Genomic DNA, 20,380 nt, shown 5'->3' with positions numbered 1-20,380 from the left:
TTGGTTAAAAGCTGCATGAAGCATCTCGAATGGTGGGACCAAGAACATCCTTACATTAATCCCTGCTGGAAAGTGCTCATGTTCTGTTAAACTGAAAACTATTCACAATAGTAGAGTCTATGAAAATTCTAATGGGATGGGAAACGGTATTATCAAGTTACTGCCGAAAGGATATGAAGCAATATTTATATACCAAATAGTTGTTTTATGGATGTTTAAAAAATTGTGTGTCTGCCTGGGTGTACCAGAGAAAATATAAAGGGAATTTTATTTTGAATAAACCACCACAAATATCCTTGGGTTTCTTGGAGCTAAGAGCTGCAGTTCAATTTCTTGGTATTTTGTAGTTAGATAATAGTGCTGAGTATTTATAGGCTTCCTTATATAACTATAGTTCTATCCATTTTTCTTGTCAGAAGAGTTTATTTTCTGTCCCTGCTCCTGTTTTCCTTGAATTTTAGTATTGGATTTACTGACTTTGCTCTGGCTCTACTTCTTTTTATAGAACCATATTCCTCAAGTTCAATTTATTTTTAAGTTGGATACTTTATGTGTCCATTCCCTTTAGAGCTCTAAAAAGAATGTGTATTATTGACCAGATAAAGCTATTAAGGTAACTATTATGAAATTTATTTTTAGGTCCTTGGCCACCTTAATGGCTCTTTGGGGTTTAAGATATGCTCAAAGTAGAGTGCACCATAACCTGGGAGGAGTGTCTGTGGCTATTACTTCATTCAACACCTGCTCAATCTGGAAGAGCTGCAATCTGGCATTCTCTTCTACCACCAACTATAATTACTTAAGGGTCATTAATGGCTTGGGGCTCCAAATTAAAAAGTCTTTCCTTAAGTATCCATTGCCTTGACCAGCTTTTATTTTTGGAAACACTCTTTTCCTTGCTCTCTCAAGTTTTTCTTTTCTTTCTATTTTTCTGATTTTGCTTTTATTTTATTACCTGCCTTAAATTCTATCTTTAGCAATCTCCCTTAAATCTTACCACTTCACCATTCTCATCGAATCCCTAAATCTGAATCTTAATCTGCATTTTAATAACTAGCTTACCAGGATGTGCCAATTGTGCTTGCAATTCAGTATGCCTTATGCAGGAAAGGGATCTGTTGTATTCCTAGCCTTCAGCTGAAGAAGGTAGCTTTGAAGATAAAACTCAAAACATGTATGTGACTCTTTGTCTTAAATGCTGCTGGAAGCCCTCACTTTTCAAGTCTCTGATTTGCTTGAAAACTGTGGCAAGGGTTATGCCAGTTGTTGGTATATCTGCCCATGTTAGCTCCATTCTTGCCAGTAAAATTTTAGTGCAACTATTTGAAACCCTTGGGATTTCAGGAAATCATGGAAAATTGTCTACATTTGGCAAAAGATCAGAAATCACCTATATTCTTGCCTTGCTCCTATTTGAGAAAAGCATTTAACTCTGTTCTTTGGTGAATGTGATAAAGGGAGAGACCATTGTAGTTTGTGTCTCAAATTTCTCCATTATGAAATAACCATTTCATACCCATTTTGATAATTCAAACCCCAAATTTTACCTAAGCACCTCATAATGCCATGTTAACATGTGTAGAAGATAATGACTAGCCCACAAATGACATTTGGGGATTTAACTATGTCCAAAGTATAAATTCATTAGATGAGTTCTTTTCTAGTGGTTTCCTTATAGACTTTTTTCTTTTAAGATTTTTTTGAGAAAGAGAGAGGGGCAGAGCAAGCATGAGTGGAGGAGGGACAGAGGGAGAGGGAGAAGCAGACTAACCACTGAGCAGGGAGCCCTAGGGACATGGGGCTCAATCCTAGAACCATGGGATCATGACCTGAGGTGAAAGCAGATGCTTAAACTACTGAGTCATCTGAGTCATCTAGGCACCAAGTTTTTGTTTTTGCTATATTGTATATACTTTATTTGGATTCTTCCTTTTATCTTTTCTTTTTTCAACTTTTTTTTTTTTAAAGGAGAGGAACAGTGAGGTTGAAAAGATTGACATTTTCAGTCTGAGAAAAATAAAATATTTTTCAATCGTACAATTTTAAATTTTATGAGGATGAAATCAAGTTGTCTTGCTCCCAAACACCCCTGATCTCTGCAAACTTCATCTTTGAATTAGGAAATATTAGAATGAGCTTTATGCTGGAGTATAAATGCTGGACTAAACATTAACCCCTGGACATATGCTGTTTAGCGCGTAATGGGAATGTTCATATAATTGGAAAATCAAGAAGATTTTATTGGATGTTTCAGTAATTATTTGCAATCAAGTACAAAACTGTCAGGTAATGAGAATCTGATTGAATTTGTTTGAGGAATTTAACAAGTCCCAGGGGGTCTATTTGAGCATTTTGCAGATATTTATTTTCTACCGTTCCTTTATTAGATCATCACTTTAAGGTACAAAAGGTAAACTTTCAAAGTGATATGTCTGTACAAAACTGTTGGGCAACATTTGGAAAAATATACCCAGAGGCATCTGATTGAAGATGGAACTTGCATGTCAGACACAGAAAATCCAATTTGGTTTTGTCATTGAGTCAATTTTTTGTGTTTATTGTTGCAAAGACTTCATCTTCAGTAAGGCTGGAATCATTTCTTTCCTTGAGGGCTATTGATATACTTGCACAGTATTCTGTTTTGTTTTGTTTTAAAACTTCTTGTCACATCTTTTTAAAAAAACTGTGAGAAATTAGGTTCAAATAATTATTTACACTCGAGTATTTATAGTTATGGTTGTTCCCATTTATATCTCTATATATTTATGGCTAGACTTTAAATATTATGTATCTTAGATTTAACATTATATAATTAATCCTGAATATAAACCTTTTTATCAATCCATAGTTGGCTTCTTAATTTTTTATTATGTTTGCAAAAGGTGACAGCTTAAGGCAAACCATCCTTTTTCTGTCCTATTAGATTTCTGGATTAATTCCTAATTTTATGTATTTCAAGGAAAGTAATCTGAAATTTATGTCAGGTGATGCTTTAAAAGACAAAAATCATTGTTAAAGCATGCCAGACATTTCAAATTTCTAAAACAGCAGATTTTTGTTTTTTATCTGCAATAAAACTAGGATTCGAGTTAATGATTTTTTTTGTACTACATTAATTTAGGAAATTCTTTCATTCTTTTTTCTTCTTTTCTTCTTCTTCTTTTTTTTTTTTTTTTTTTTTTTTGCCTTCTTGCTATATTTACAAAAGTTAGTCTAGTTTGCTGTTTTAAAAATTCCTTATGGTTGGGGCGCCTGTGTGGCTCAGTAGGTTAAGGCCTCTGCCTTTGGCTCAGGTCACGATCCCAGGGTCCTGGGATCAAGCCCCTCATCGTGCTCTCTGTTCAGCAGGGAGCCTGCTTCGTCCTCTCTCTCTGCCTGCCTCTCTGTCTACTTGTGATCTCTGAGTGTCAAATAAATAAATAAAATCTTTAAAAAAAAATTCCTTATGGTTGCACAAAATGACAGCACATGAGATGGATTTTTAATATGTGTATGTTGTTTGCCATTAACTGGTCTTGACCCCACATTGTCAGGGCCTAAAAGGAAACTGAACATCCTAAAAATCTCATCATATGATAACAGAGAAATTGAAAGCATCCTCTAAATATTAAGATTCTAAAGGACAAAGGGTATCCTGTGCATGTCATCTTTCTTATAAAATTCCCCTCTCCATCACCCTCCATTTGGTACCTGCTATACATTCTTCTGGAATCAACTCAAATGTCATTTCCTTAAATCCCAAAACAGAGGGGCGCCTGGGTGGCTCAGTGGGTTAAGCTTCTGCCTTCGGCTCAGGTCATGATCTCAGGGTCCTGGGATTGAGCCCCGCATCGGGCTCTCTGCTCGGAGGGGAGCCTGCTTCCTCCTCTCTCTCTCTGCCTGCCTCTCTGCCTACTTGTGATCTCTCTCTGTCAAATAAATAAAATCTAAAAAAACCCCAAAAAACAAAACAAACAACAACAACAAAAAACCAGACAGGCACCGTGTAATGGCTCCCTTTTCTTTGCATATGTATGTATGCATATGTACATATGTATACATACATATATATATATATACACTCCATGAGAGTAGGAACTGAATTTATTTTAATTACCATTTTGCCCCAGCTCTTCTGGGTGGCTACTGTTGGATGTAATTCGCTGAATGAATGAATTCATTCATATATGTTCTCAAAACCTGTACACACTTATGCTAAGAAAAAAAAATCAATAAATATTTGTGGCTAGTTTACTTGATTACATGATTGAATGAATACATTTACTATATTATAATAATGAACTCTGTAATTTTCTTACTAAATTTGTATGTGTATTAATTCTCATTTTTACTTCCTGATAGATAACCTCTTATTTTTAATATTCTTTACTTTGTATCAGAATTTGTTTATATTTTCTTTTGGATCTATGTCATGCCTGGACATAACAGAGTAGAAATGTAGTGTTATATGGCATAAAACTATAATCTTTGATCATCCATTTAGAGTAAAAAAATACTGGAATTTGTTACCCCACCATTAGTTTCTTTTTACACTTCACTAAAATACTTGATCAAACAGCCGTGTTAGCTTACTATAATTACAAACATGAAAACATAGATAACCTGGGAAACAAACTGAGGCTGCTGGAGGGGAAGGTGATGGACATTAGGGAGGGCATGTGATGTGATGAGCACTGGGTGTTATACACGACTAATGAATCACTGAACACTACATCAAAAATAAAAAAGAAATGAAATTAGGTGTTTGCGGTTCTGATGTATCTGGTGATGTCATTTTTAAAAAAAAAACACAGCAACCCCTATTTCCTATAATGGTTTGGTTGGATTCATATTTTTTTATTAAAATTATAGTAATGCCAAGTTTTTCCTAAATTATTGTACTACTAAAACATGGTATGCAAGACATTGTAGCTGGCTTCTACACAAGTTGTTCTCAAGTACATAGTTACTAAAGATAGGTTAGTTGTTTGAGTACAAAAAATTAAAATCGCACAAAATTCTAACAAAAGAAAAGATGGGATCACTGGCATTGGCTTTTCAAATAACTCAAAAATCCTTGTGTCCTTCTATTTATTAATGCAATTATTTATTTATTTACAACATTTACTGACCTAAAATTTCACTCGGTACTTTATAAATGCTACTAATTTTGATCTACCTATTTATATAAACCAAATGGTTATATTAATTCCACTGATGGATGAGAAATCTGAAGTCCAAAAAGGGCAACAAATTTATCCAGACATTAGTTACAAAGAGGAAAATCTAGAGTTTATGCCCCAGTTCTATCTGAATGCAAAGCCTGTGCTCTTTCCTCTTACTCTTCTGACACTCGCCAAGGCCACTCCTCAAGTACAAATGTTCTCACAGCGTACAGTGTAGCAAACAGTGCTCCTTTCATCCTGCAAGGAGCAGGCCCCATCACACTTATGCTTAGAAGTAAGTGCAGGATCTTGCAGCTGCAGTGCTGGGAGGGAAGGCCAGGCCTGGCAGTTTACTTGCCATGTTTACTTAGGCAAATTATTTACTGAGCCCGCTCAGTTTTCTCTGGAAAATGGAGCCAGCGATAAATAGAACCCACTACGAAGAGTGTTAAGAGTGTTAAATAAATCAATATTTAAAGTACTTAGGACAGTCTTGGCACACAGTAAAAGTCTAAATTAAAATCAACATTATCATATGACAGTTGGTGATAGAGTGTTCAGTTATTTACAAAAGCAATAATTAAGTGTTGAGCGTATAAAAGTAAATATCACATAATTTAGTTATCTATACAGTGTTTTAACAATTTTCACTGCATAAGCTTGTACTTGTACAAATGTACTTGGCAGCATTGCTATCAAAAGGAAAGATACACATGTACATTTATAAAGTGTATGCTGTATGTGTTTGTATATTTATACATACTAGCTCATTTGTAACAAAGGCTTAAAGAGTTACCTCTGCTCAAAAAATGAAGATATAGAAACATTAATTTATATTTTTAAAAATATGTTCACATGTATCATCATCTCTTGTCCTTATCACTTTAAAGGTAGAATTCTTAAGGTAAAGCTATAGGATTATCTAGATTATAAAGCTTAGTTTTTTAAAAACTGGATAATTATGACACTCAAGAAACATCACTTAATCCTCAGTTGAAGATTTTGGTTTTAATTTTTAATAAAACTCTCTGAAACCATCCAAGTCTTAATACTTTTTTGCATAATAGTTTGGGGATGTTGCATTATAAGAGATCCCTTGGTAACTATTTTAATTTCCAGAAATAGTATCAGTGATGAAAATGAATTTGAGTGCCATTTCTGAAATTTAATCATGTCACATTTAAACACCCTCCAGGGAAATGTATATGGCTATTGTGGGCCACATAGTCCAATCAATGAAAACAATCCTAGTTATTTTTAGATTAGTAAACTAAAGTGCTATCAATTTCCATTGCGTTTACTTTAGTTTAAACATCACGTTCTGTTAAACATACACAGCAAAGCCTATCTTTTCTTACGAGAATAGGTTTCTATTCCAGTACATCATCATTTCCTTTCAAGCTGTGTATGAAAATGGCTGAACGCTTGAGCTTATATCATTTAAAAACAATAAGGAAATATAAATTAGGACTTTATAATTAAAAGAATTGCTGTAATACTGTAATAAATAGTCTGAGCACGTCTATATGATTTTCACCTATCATTCAAATGTTACTTCAATTAAAATTACAAATAATCAAAATTAAATTCCCCATAATAGATAAATGAAAAATAAAGCTAGAAATAAATGAGATCTGCCAAAGTAAGTGATAAGCTATATGAACAATACTTGGAAATCTAAACTAAAATATTTAAATCAGAGGTATTATTGCCTTAGCCTACCTACAAATATAATTAGCAAATAATTACTGAAAAAATTATAGGAAAGTTTTTGCCCAGTATTAAAAACTTTTGTTATTAACATTTAAAATATTACATTTACTGAATGTGTTTGATTGGTGATTGATCTGGATAATAACAATTATTACTACATAACTGGACATCATGTTATAATCAATAGGGTTGAGTATAAATTTCTTCCTTTAAAGTAAAAAATGCATAATAGCTATATTAATTAAAGACATACATTATGAGAAAGAATTCACATAGATTTTTAAATGGTATTTATTAAAGTACTATCTTAAATATCTTTTTTTTTTTAACTGCTTGTCTGAAAATTTAAAAATACATTGAAGTTTTAAATATGTAGTATCTCACTAATATTAAAAACTATTTCACTTAATTGCACTGGCAAAGGTAATCTTTTTTTTTTAATTCAATTAGCCAACATATAGTGCATCATTAGTTTCAGGTGTAGAGTTCAGTAATTCACCAGTTGCATATAACACCTAGAGCTCATCACATCACATGTCCTCTTTCATGCCTATCTCCCACATAGGCAAAGGTAGGCTTAATGAACTGCTTAAAATGAGGGAAAGTTAAGAGAAAGGTTAAAAATACGGGAAAAGCAAATCTTTATGATGGTGTCTAAACAGACATCAAGATCAGTGTCAATACCATTCAAAGAGTTATACCCCAAATTACCACTTTTATATTTTCAAGTCTTGCAGTGGTAGTTAGATCACAGCATTCATATGTGTCTACCTGATATTTGAAATGAAGAAGAAATAAATAATGATCTAAGATAAATTATCAAGACATGTGGATGCAGAAGTGGCCTAAATGGAGGAACAGAGTCTTTGTTTACTTCTTTTATTTAAAATCTATCTGCATAACCCTATTGCAAAGCAGAATTATAAAAGATTTTATTAAAGTCAAAAAAATTTCAACTTGCAGTATGATTTACAGAGTATCAATTAATATACCAAATTATATTTCATTACACTAGCAAAAGCATCTTTGGCATACTACTCAAAAAATGAGAAGTCAGGTAAAAAATAACTTGATGGGGGGGCACCTGGGTGGCTCTGTGGATTAAGCTGCTGCCTTTTGCTCAGCTCATGATCTCAGTGTCCTGGGATGGAGCCCTTCATCGGGCTCTCTGCTCGGCAGGGAGCCTGCTTCCCCCTCTCTCTCTGCCTGACTCTCTGCCTACTTGTGATCTCTCTCTCTGTCAAATAAATAAATAAAATCTTAAAAAAATAATAACTTTATGGTAATTGAGGACACTGAGAAGTCATATATCATTTCTTCACTTAACCCAGAATGCTAGGTTCATTCATTCATTCATTTAGCAAATGTCTCTTGAGCACCCACTGTTTGCTAATTCTCTTCTGGCAACTGTGATCAGAACAGTACACTACCTCCCTTGTGGAGAATATACTCCATTGGAGGAACAGTCAACAAACAATATATAAAAGTAAAAATATGATATGTTAATGATTAATGCTAAGGAGAAAACCTATAGCAGAGAAGGGGATGGGTGTGTTTGGTGTGTTGAGGTAGGGAGGTAGAAAGGCTGAGGAAAGCCTCACTGGGAGGACGCCTTTAGGCAAAGACCCAAAGGACGTACTAGAGTGCTCATAGCATCATAATAGAGTATTATAGAAAAGGGGAGATGGGAACGGGAAGGCTGTAGGGCATGGATGTGCCAGGTGTGTGCCAGGCATGTGTCAGGAACAGCTAGGAGACCAGCGTGGCTGAAAGAGTGCACAAAAAAGGGAGAGTCCCGCGGCGCCTGGGTGGCTCAGTGGGTTAAGCCGCTGCCTTCGGCTCAGGTCATGATCTCAGGGTCCTGGGATTGAGCCCCGCATGGGGCTCTCTGCTCAGCAGGGAGCCTGCTTCCCTCTCTCTCTCTCTCTGCCTCCCTCTCTGCCTACTTGTGATCTCTGTCTGTCAAATAAATAAATAAAATCTTAAAAAAAAAAAAAAAAGGGAGAGTCCCATGAGATGTGGTCACAGAGGTGAGTGAATAAGGCAGAGGCACAGGCAAGTCCTAATGGCTTCAGGAAAGAGGGGGACTGTAAGATTCACTTGGTTTGAGATCAGAAGTCTGTGGAAGATTCTGAACTGCTAGGTGATGTGTGTTGACGTTTGCTATAACAGGCTCCCTCTGGCAGCAGAGTTAAGAAGCACATGTAGAAGGAAGGAAGGGCCTCTCTGTAGTAGAAATGTCTCATGGGAACTTTTTATGTCTCTTGATAAACTTTTTTTGGTCACCTCCTTTACCTTAAAATTCTCTCTACCCATAAGTAAAGACAAATCCCTCCCCCCTGGAGAGAGAAAGACAGAGACAGAGACAGAGACAGAGAAAGAGAGGTGTGTGTGTGTCTGTGTCTGTGTATGTGTGTGCATGTGTGTGTGTCTGTGTATGTGTGCGCGTGTGTCCATGGATGTGTTTCCTGGGATGGTTCCCATTTCTTCCTTTCTCTTTTCCGTATCCTTTCTAAAGTTTGTCAGCTAGCCTCTGCTCCTCTTTAGCATTTCATCTATTTCCATTTGTGAAGTGAGAGGGGGTAGAGATACGGAGTCGAGGAAAAAGCAGAGTGAGTCACAGTCCGTCCAGTCTTTTGTTCACAAATGTAGTGCTCTCTCACCAAATAGACATTTAAAATATAATTATACTTTTCAGATCACAAAGGTACTATAAGCCTTATAAACTGAAAATATACCAAAGAATAAAGATGAAGACACAACTCAACTATAATACAATAGATTTCAAACTACTTCCTTTGTAGGAAAGTTCTGTTCATGTTTTTGTTGTTTTTTTCTTCTGTTGTGCTTAATTTTATTGAATTAAAAGACATAATAAACTGAGAATAAAAAGTATTTTCCTTTCACCTTTATTATAAATACCTCCCAGTTTATTACTTGTGTTTAGAGTTTATTACTTTTATATAGATGTTTTTAGTAAATTCTATTCCTCTGTAATATCTTTTATTATTTATTATTTGGAAGGCATTGAGAATGATTTTATTTTAAAATATGCCAGAACTTAATTAACCCATTGGTAGATATAAGAAAGTAGTAGAGGGAGGGAAGTAATATGAGTGCAGACACCCAAGATTAGGGTGAAAACAGTTTGGATTTGAACACAAGGACATATGGTATCCTCTGACCTACCCAGCATTAAGTCTCCATCATTCTCCCTTTCCTCTTCCTTCTGAAATAACTGCCAAAACAAATGGGCCTCTTCGCCATAACTGCAGGTTTAAGCTGACCCACGGGTAACCCTGTGGGACATGACAGAAACTTCAGGAGAAAGATTATAAATCTTACTCAGAGTGGAAGTTGGGCATATTGATTATAATCTATGAGCTGTCAGTTTCCAAGATCTTAACCTCAATTAGCTTATAGCTGGCATCACCTATAACCTGCAGGTGGTTTCTGCGTACCCTGGAGTGAGTGAGTACTTTAAGTTCTCAAAGTTCTCAGTACTTTATGTTCTACAGCATCACTCTGGTAGAATGCTCTTTCTTACTCTGGATTTCTAACAATTCTATGAAGCCACATAAAAAACCAGAACAGTATCCCCAGAAATCGAAATAGAAGGGAGATTAAAGATCCTTAAATTATTATAAACTCCTGCAAGTCAATACAGTAAAAACAAATACCTCAATAAGAACATATTTTACAGTGTATCCTAAGTGACTCTTTCTGATCTCTTTGTTAGGGCCCAGAGATGCACAGAGGAATGGAAGAATGTCAGAACATACGATGGGTTAAGGAAGTCACTACTGCTTTCATGTTCAAAGAGAAGACGGAGTTTAAATATAAAGATTATATAAATGTAAAACTAAATCAAAGAAATTTATTAAACATAATAGCAAGACACCAGACATAATCTGGTGACAATTAAAAGTTCAAGGTCTATTTCAATTTGTTGTTCCATAATCAATCAAGTTTCTTTCTTTTTGAGGGTATTTTTAGATGTGGTGACCTCACCAAAATCTCTGATGGAAGGATAGAATAGGCATAAGTCACCAGTTTCAACAACTAGTTCACAGCAGATGGCTGCCTATGTAGCATTTCAACCTGTAGGCAACTGACTCTCCAGTTGCTCCTTGGCCAATACAACTTCAAGACCTAGGGCTCTTGTCCCAGGGTGCCTACAATTCAGACATCACTTCCTGTTCAGGACATTCAGAGAGCTAGTGCTTGACCACCTCAGAGTGACGCTCATTGATAGGCAGGGTTCCCATGACATGTTCCCTATACACAGTTCTCCTTTGAAGATAATGGGAAGGTCTCATCTTCTTGTTGCTCCTCTGGCTGGGCCTCCTATGGGTCATGTTTGTAGCCAGGCATTGTTTAAGCTCTGCCAAAGTTCTAGTACTGTCTGGAAAGTACTTTATTCTGGCACCCGATGTCCGTTTAGGCTGCCAGAAAATCAAATAGTCACTGACATTAGTTTTTTGGTCTTCATCTACTTAATTAAGTGTTCATTTACAGATACTTTGGGGTGTTTTTAGTACAAGTTTCAATGCTATGTAGGCAGCCATCTGCAAGTCCCATAAACCAAAGAAAAGGAGAATGCAAGAGCTGTATCTGGTAGCGCCAAGGGTCAAGTGAATCTGAGTTAAGTTAATGTACTGCATGGTCAGTTAAATGCTTTATAGGAAGGTCTCTAGGTTAGTTGACTGGGTAGCCACTAGTCTTTTTGGTTGTATCATCAACCTGCTTACTCAGACTGTCCTTTTCTTCCATTCATCCATGACTGAAAGTTCCTAGGTCAACTCACAATTAATGTCTTCTCCAGTTATTTTTAAGCTTAGAAATCCACCCCCACATCCAAGATATTTCTTTGATATTCAGGATTTTATTTTATTGAAGTTGTTCAGCATTAGGGTAATGAGCACTCACAGATCCTCATTTTGTTTCTATACTCAATCCAAATCCATCCTTAAGTAATTTTCTCTGTTTTAATTTATAAGCTTTGTCAAAGGGAAAGGAAGAGAAGGAAAGCGACATGTAAAGTTGTTACTCTGGCTAAAAAGGAGGCAGTGTGTGTGTGTGTGTGTGTGTGTGTGCGCGCGTGCACGCGTGCACACATCTGTGCTCCTGAACATATGTAAGCGAAAGAGGAGGTATAGGGTGTTTTTGTGTTTATCTCATTCAATTCTATCTGAAGAGATATCTTGATTTAGAGGAAAATAGAATGAACTGGAAATCACAAGTTCTGATTCTACATTCCCTCTAGTTCTGCTTCTGTCACTAACTATGAGAGCCTGGGCAAACCACATAGGCTCTATGTTTCAGTTTCTGCATCTGCCTTCTGAATGTGCATAATGTGATGTTCTAATAGTATAATATGTATCAAATCAGTAGAGCTACGGAGTTTCCGTAAGTGTCCAACAATTACTAAGCTATATCATTATTGACCTCATTAGCACATATTTGTGCCCAATTCTGGTTTCGTCCCACTGACTATAATCCTGTCTTCTGGTTTTTGTTTCTTTTGGGGAAGAAGGGTTGCTTTTTGCTTCTTTGAAAGTACTTCAGACAAATTACTGTCCTAGTGTTTGATATATTATCATAAGACCCTGCTCTCTTAGGCTTCCAAAAAGGTAGTGTGTAAATTTCTTACTAATGTGCGTGCCAGCTCAATACAAATCCTCCTTTTATGGGTGATAGAGGCTATCAGGTTAGAGTGCTTTGAATTTATTGTCTGAAGCAGAGGAGCCCCTCTGGTGGAAATTTAGGTCATACACATACTCAAAAGCCAAAATGGGGTTCATAAGAGAGATGCGCTTGAATCTCTACAGAAATGTTGCCCTCCTTTCAGAACACAAGGTAGCCACTCCTATATCCAGCATGCACTGAGATCTATCCCAGAGAGTATACATAAATCAACAGCATTAACAAGAACAAATATGAAATGTGTCATTTCAATAAATTATGAACTCTAGAAGCAAATTATATTGATTTTGACCCAGATTCCAGAATTAGTGGAGGATATATAAACAACAACAAAAACATATACATATGTGAATACTTACTGTATTGACAATTTCTTCCCATAAATTCACCTGGGCACTCACAGGAATAGTTAGCAACAAGGTCTGTACATATGCCACCATTTTTGCAAGGTTCAGCTTCACATTCATTTATGTCTGAGGAAAATAGAACAGAAAGAATGAGAATTCTTGGTGAAAAAAAATGATTAATTATTGGAAGGTGTTAGGCCTTTCAAATAAAACAAAATCTACATAATGCAATAACTTTTGTGTGTTTGTGAGTGTGTAAGTACATGTAGTGCTTAAAGTCAACAACTGATTAATAATCAAGTTCAAGTGGAATCGAGAATTCAAATGAAATACCAACAGAAGCAAACCATTCCCCAATCCTGAAAATAAATATGAATAGTGTGGGGAAATATTCAGTGTATCTTTAGAATTAAATCAAGCAAATTAACCCTGATAGAGAGATGAATTGGTATCACTTACAAAATCTAGAAACCTCCCCTGCAGCAACAACTGCCAATTAGCACTGTCTCAGTTCATCTTAATTCATTAAAATTCTAACTGACAGAGATGTTTTAGTTTCTAAATAGTTCGCCTTTGATGAATGCGATGAGAAGCAAATTAGAGTTAATAGCTAAAGCTCGTTACATTAAGCGAAGTATAATAAATGTAAATGATGATCACTTCCTAATCTCATTCAAGGGTTTCTAAAATTAGGATGACTAAAGGGACTTACCTTTGATATATCATTATTACACCTCATGCAAAATCATATGAAATATAAAACATTCAGAAAATTGCACTAATTTCCATGCTAATTTTGGACAACAGATACAATGAATATGATTATAAGTGAAAAAAGAAATAATGACTAATTCAGTCAAATATCCATCACTGATAGACATCATTCTCTCTAAGCACAGCACCATGCTGGGTTGTCGGGGAGCTAGTAAAGAAGACGGGTAATAATGAGCAACTGCTCCCCATGTCTTTCTCCTCCTACCATCTACTTCTATTGAAGGCTCTCTCTGTTCTTATTCCCATAGCTCCTTATAGACCTGAATAGTGTTACCTAGAAATTGTCTATTTATGTGCCTTTCACCCTCTTACCTAGTTAACCTGTGAGCCCTACAAATGAAGCCTCTGTCCTGCACTGTTCTTTGTCTCCATGAATGCCACATGCGATCTGGGAGACCACTGGTACCAAAATATGTTTCCTGACAAAATTTTTAACAAAAGATTAGAAATAGTGGTGCAGGCAATCTAAACAAATGGCTTTGAATGTCTAATGGGCCTTCTGATACACTAGAAAGTATCAAAACAGTAGTCTGAAGTCTACTTAAAGCATTATCATCACTAAATTACCCCTTCAAGACCAAATAAGAACAAAACAGTGCAACAGTTCTATTTTGCCCTTTCTTTTAAATTTCTTCTTCTAAACAGTGTCTCCTCTTGGTATCAGAGTTGGTCGCCCTCTCATTTTAGGTTTGGTGTAAAGTTTGGTCTACATTTCCTTAGGCAGATGATGACTTTCTTTGAAAAAGCCATCCTTTTTGGTTTCCGGTTGACTGTCACAGTTTCAAAGTAGAGATAATTTATGACTATATTCAGGAAGAATGAAGTAATTTGAGTATTTTACGACATCAAATAATAGGATAAAATCAGAATCTGATAATCTCTAAAAACAGTTGTGTGCGGGGCTCTATCCCAGGATCCTGGGGTCATGACTGGAGCCAAAGGCAGAGGCTTTAACCCACTGAGCCACCCAAGCGCCCCAGCTCTTTTTATTCTTAATCAAAATTTCACTTAGTTTTACCTTACCTTAGTTTAACATGCAAAATATTTTCATTAGGTTTTGAAAGTAGCACAAACGTCACTGTGCTGTTTATTTTACAGTCAGCTGAATGTAAGGCAATGGGAATAATTGGTTACTTGGGAACATGCCTACTATCACTTTCTCTGCATCATATTGACTACAATCTTTTTTTTTTTTTTAGATGAGAATATGTCAATGGCTAATAAGTTAAATCTTCATGTTAGAGAATGCATTGCCTTATTTTGTAAAGTTAAACATAACAAGTTATTCTTTCATATACTTCCAAGGAAGAAACGGAGTATTGATATCTGAGGACCACCCAGGGAAATACAATTTGATCTTGAAGAAAAGCTTTAATTAAGCTTAGCGACAGAATGGAGATGGTAGTGTATTTCCAAACAGGAAACCGGAATGAATTACAACTTTGAAAAGAAACATTCATGGTAGTATGACGATTTGTTCAGGGACACAAGCAGCCAGTCTGTCTAGAGCACAGAGTGGGAAGGGGAGTTCTGAGACCTCAGATCAGAGGATGGAGATAGAAACCAGCTTATGATGGACCATTAATGCCAGTGGAGGGAACTGTCCTTTATTTTTTGGCACTAAAGATCTGGAGCCGGATGGGAGGGTACATTCTGTACCCTTATACTTTAGATAGACGTAGTAAAGCCAATATTTGGGATAGAATTAAGAAACGAATGAAGGAAAGCAGAACAGAGAAACACATATTCGATATTAATAGTATCAAATATATACTTCAATTCTCAGATAAGAGGTTCTAAGTGGTTTTTCATTTTAATACTGAACCATGTATTATGAGGAAAACTAAACCCAGCTCTTGCTACTTTAAAACATTAATAGAAGGAAGCTTTCATAGTCAATGATGTGAGAACTATCCAGAGTCATTTTATAAGACTGTAAGGATATGCAGGCACTACTGTTCTTTGCTTCCTTATTTCTTCCAAGTATTTACCCAATAAATATTACTTAACACAGGTGAATGTGAATCTAATGGAGACAAATCAACCTTTGAACTTTCTAGCCATTTGTTCATGAGGCAAGATCTACCATTATCTAAAAAGGAAATTATAATTAAGTAGATCAGATTCTAAAATAAACAAGTTTCACCTTTATCCAGAGGTTAACACAAGGTTGAATGAACTGGAATTGCATTTGCTGAAGAGAAAATGCTTTATATCCATGCTCAGTTTCGAATAAAGAATGACCTTTTATTGCTTGTGCATTTTTTGATTCTTAAACTAAAAAAAAAAAAAAAAACTACCTTAAGTTTAATATGTGTAAAAATACAAATGTTACATTAAAGGAGCTATGTACTTTAATATAGTAGCCAAAAAATAAAATATTTTTGCATATGTACACACCTAGGAACATGTAGTCTCAGATAACATATGCAAATTACATGGAAGCATTTATATATTAGTTTAATGCAGGAGTTCTTTTAGCGGTGAAGGCTATTTGCACTGTGATTAACACTGCAAGCAATCTAAATGGAAACAGACCTCAATTTGAATAAATCATGTTTAATTAAAGACTAGATATAAATGTTCACAGAATATAATGTAATGAAATGAAAATTAAACATCTTTGTAATAAATCACATACATTTCTCTTTGTCATAGGATCAAGACATTATCATTTCCAGAAAAAAGTCCTTATCTATTCCAAACATAGTGAAATATACTATGTTCTTCTATAACCAGGAAAAATTTGACATAGCAGTCTCTATACAAAATAGGAACTTCCGAATTTGGTCATACTTACAGTTCATTTATAATATTAATAGCTGTCATTTTTGAGGTTTTTATATGTATGACTGCTTCATGAGAATGACTAAAAAATCAGTCTCATTCAAAATTGATTTTATAATTAAGACAACCAGCTAAATTCTGATCCCTCATTCCAAAAGCACAAAACTGCGACCTACCATCTTGTCTGACTGAGGACAATATCAAAAGCTGAATTTGGATTTCTAGATATCAACTCATGATGCCTTTTTGTGTGTGTGTGTGTGACAGAATCAAAAAGCAAGGTAAAGGAAGAAAGGAGAGGAGAGGAAGAGATGAGAGAATCGATCATTGGTCATGCATTTCTTTGAAAGAAAGAAGTGCTCCACATGGATATCCAGGCCCTTTGCTCTGTTGTAACTAATTATACAAATTCATTCATACTCTATGCATAACTTAGACTCTGTACTTTTATTATTATGTTGCACTTAGCCTATCTTCTACAGACTTATAAAGGTGTATTGGTGGTCTACCCTCTTGGGCTTAGGTTTTAATTAATAGAAATCATGTCAACCCATACACACTTTGGAGACTTTACTGTAAGAATCTTCTTCCAGGAATTGACAGAAACATATTCCTAAGATCACTCTGAGAACTCATGACCTGATACACAACTGTACCCTGAGAAGTGTTCAGTTACTCCTAGTCTTTTTTTCCTGGATCTTTTCAGACCCATCACTGGACAAACTATAGCCCTAAAGCCCATGAATGTGACTTTGGAGTGGTAGGCTATCAAAGAATTTTTGAAAATCAAAATTATTTTCCTTATTTGAGACTTCAAAAAATAGCTTCCCTGGGGCATAATTTCTTAACACAGAAATCATGTCACTTCTTTTCAGGTAATTATATTATATCCTTATATCTTTATAATTTATCATTTCAGGTAATTATATTTTAATATTCAGTAACCCCATTCTTCATTATAGACTCTACCAGCTGGCCAGAGAGGAAATGGTGAAATGGAGATTTATGGAGACTAATTCTCTGGGACCTCCTCTGGAGACTTTTAAATTTACATGATTAACTAAATAACCAATTAATTAATTAGTTTCAAATTACTTCATATTTGTAATATGTAGAGTAGGAGATACAGAAGGCACCACTCCTGGTCTACCGGTGTCCCAGTTCATCCTCGAGTTTACTCAGAATCCTCAGATAGCTGCCACGTGACCCTAGTAGTGCAACTACATTTATTTGTCAATGTGGCTTAGACTGTTTTGAGTACTGATCACTGCTTAGAGCAGGTCATCCAATTTTTCTTGGGATAGAAATTCATCTAACCTCCTCTTGAGTGGAGACAGAGATAACTTAATTCAGTCATGAAAATAACTCCTTTTCATGTCCCAAGTACATCCAGGCCCATGAATATCAAGAAGGAACAACTAATTTTCAGGCACCCTAGTTTTCATATATTAAAAGGACACCATGATAAAGCCCTTATTTTTTTCTTTGCAAAGACATAATTTCTCAACTTCCTTATTTCTTTCCCTTAGGCCGTCTTTCTCCTGCAATATTGTTATTGACTGTTAATTAGCCAGCAAAGGCTATTTTCAAGAGCCTTCTATTTTTGATCCTAATAACCCATCTTCCCTGGGTTCCCCATTAGCTATTAAATATTCTCCAAACCTCCCATGAGTGACTGACTTTTAAAATTTGATCTGTTATTTATTTTTCTTACCTAAAGCCTATGCTTTTACAATTTCTCTTTTAAGTCTAAATAAATTCTGATGAATTTCTAGAGGTTCTGTTCTCCCACTCAGATACTGAATTAAATTATGCCATAATCAGAATTATCTACAGGATTTCCCAGTCCTTTCTGGGCTCAATTCACTAGTAATTAATTTTAAAGTAGCAAACTAAAATCTGAATTCTTTAATCAGAACATATCACAAATCTTTTATAATAACATTGATAACCTTCACTTACCTAGAACAATAGCATAAAACAAACAAAAAAACCCAAGTCTAAGAGAAACTTAACCTTTACCACTTACTAACAAAGATGATATTCTCTGCTCAGCTATATCCCAGCATCCTAGAATTTATTTTGAGATCTCAATTTAGATACAAAAATCTCTGCTACTAGTATCCAGGTGAAGTCCAATTCTTCAGGATGTTTGCATATAAAATTATTCCAGTGGGGCTTTATTTCATCTACTCAGATATAAAAGAGATAGAAGGAAGGCTAGGACAGAGTAACCAAGAGGGTGCTATACTCAAGTATTTGAGGCCTTGGGAAAAAAAAAAATCAGAAATAGAACCCATATGAAAAACATATAGTAGAGGCCAAAAGAACCAATGTCTCTGGTAAAAATATGGGCCAAAGAACAACCCGTCTCTGAGGACATGACCTCAGGGGCATGTAGCATAGTAACTTAACCTTGCAATAGATATTTGTTGATTGGTAGAAAAGAACTGAGAATATTAGAGACCTAAAGAATTGTCAACTGTACTGTAATAGCGAGAGCCCTGATTGGCGTGGGTATGCCAGCCTACTTTAAAGGCGTTCTGTTAAGGAAAATGAAGTTAGGTCAATGCTTGTTTTAAAAGCTAGAACTTTGAAAAAAAATAAATAAAAATTAGAACTTTTATTTTACTTTTTAAAGGTTATATTTATTTATTTGACAGAGAGAAAGACAGAGCACACAAGCAGGGGGGAATGGCAGGCAGAGGGAGTGAGAGAACCAGGCTCCCTGCTGACCAGGGAACCTAATGTAGAACTCCATCCCAGGACCCTGAGATCATGAACTGAGCTGAAAGCAGATGCTTACCCATCTGAGCCACCCCAGCATCCCCAAAACTAAGATATTTAAAACATACCAATGCAAAGGCTCCCTACCAGAGATTCTGATTTAAATGGATTTGGGTGTAACAAAGGGAGTATTATTGTTTATATAGGAGTTCAGGCAAGTCTAAAGGTAGAGTTGAGATATAGAACTTTTGCCCATTCGTCTATCCATCCTTAGTTCTGTGTTAAGTGGTAAGAATGAAAAGATTAATACATCATGGCTCCTTACATTTCTCAAGGCTCTTACAGTACAGTAGGTACTCAAAGAAATAGTCCAGTTACAGTAGAAAGTGACAAATATTCTAACAGGAGAATGAATGTGCAGTTTCTCAAAAAAACTTTAAATATCAATAACTAAACCAGTCTAGCAGACTAGAGAATGTTGAATTTTAGAGGAGGAGTTTAGCTGACTGGGGAGAATTTTCTGGGTTATAACTAATTACTCTGTAAAGTTATTTTTCTAAATTAATATGCATCTCATTATTGTACAGATCTAAGAGGGACTCTTCATTGTCTCATAGTTCTTTGCTCCAGGTATGAAGTCATATATTTCCTAGCTTCCTACTTTATTATGGTAATGTTATCATTTCTATACATATATTTTTTCATATTTATAATGCTTTATCCAGAGTTAACTACTCTGTTCTTCACCTGCATGTCAAATTTATTCATTTGCAGCTCTCTCTAGCTTTAGTGGTCACACTGATGATCAGCTATTTTGGATTTTATTTTTAGAATGAGTAATCACAAACTCATAACTGACTAAGATGAGGTTTATGCTGGAAGCATAACTATGACTCATACGGTTGCCTTTACTGACTTATTCACTCACTTATTCACTCATCAAAATTCTGATGAGCACCTTCCATGAGTCAAGCCCCAAAATATATGATTGGATACATCAGTAAATGGGGATCAGTTCCTTTTCTAAGTCATCTCATCTTCTGTAATTCCATTCAGAAGAGAAATAATGAGAATAAGATCGTGAAATATGTGTCCTGTACCATTACACATAAAAGGTACTGAGATCACAGAACAGGCAATGGCTTTGCCTAAAGGAGATGTGGAAGATAGCTTACAGAAGGT

General features: G+C 35.5%; 1 protein-coding gene across 3 annotated transcripts in view; it reads right to left on the bottom strand.

The window, feature by feature from the left end:
• EDIL3 (EGF like repeats and discoidin domains 3) overlaps positions 1-20,380 on the bottom strand; it is a 404,801-nt gene that overhangs the window by 165,269 nt on the left and 219,152 nt on the right. For all 3 annotated transcript variants that reach the window (XM_045074412.1, XM_004759122.3, XM_004759121.3), the window contains one exon: positions 12,923-13,036. In XM_045074412.1, coding sequence (XP_044930347.1) covers positions 12,923-13,036 — 114 coding nt within the window. The remainder of the gene's footprint in view (positions 1-12,922; positions 13,037-20,380) is intronic.

Source organism: Mustela putorius, unplaced genomic scaffold (genome assembly GCF_011764305.1).
Source record: "Mustela putorius furo isolate JIRA1106 unplaced genomic scaffold, ASM1176430v1.1 tig00537350_pilon_pilon_pilon, whole genome shotgun sequence".
NCBI classification, from domain to species: Eukaryota; Metazoa; Chordata; class Mammalia; order Carnivora; family Mustelidae; genus Mustela; species Mustela putorius.
This window is presented reverse-complemented; position numbering and strand designations above follow the sequence as displayed.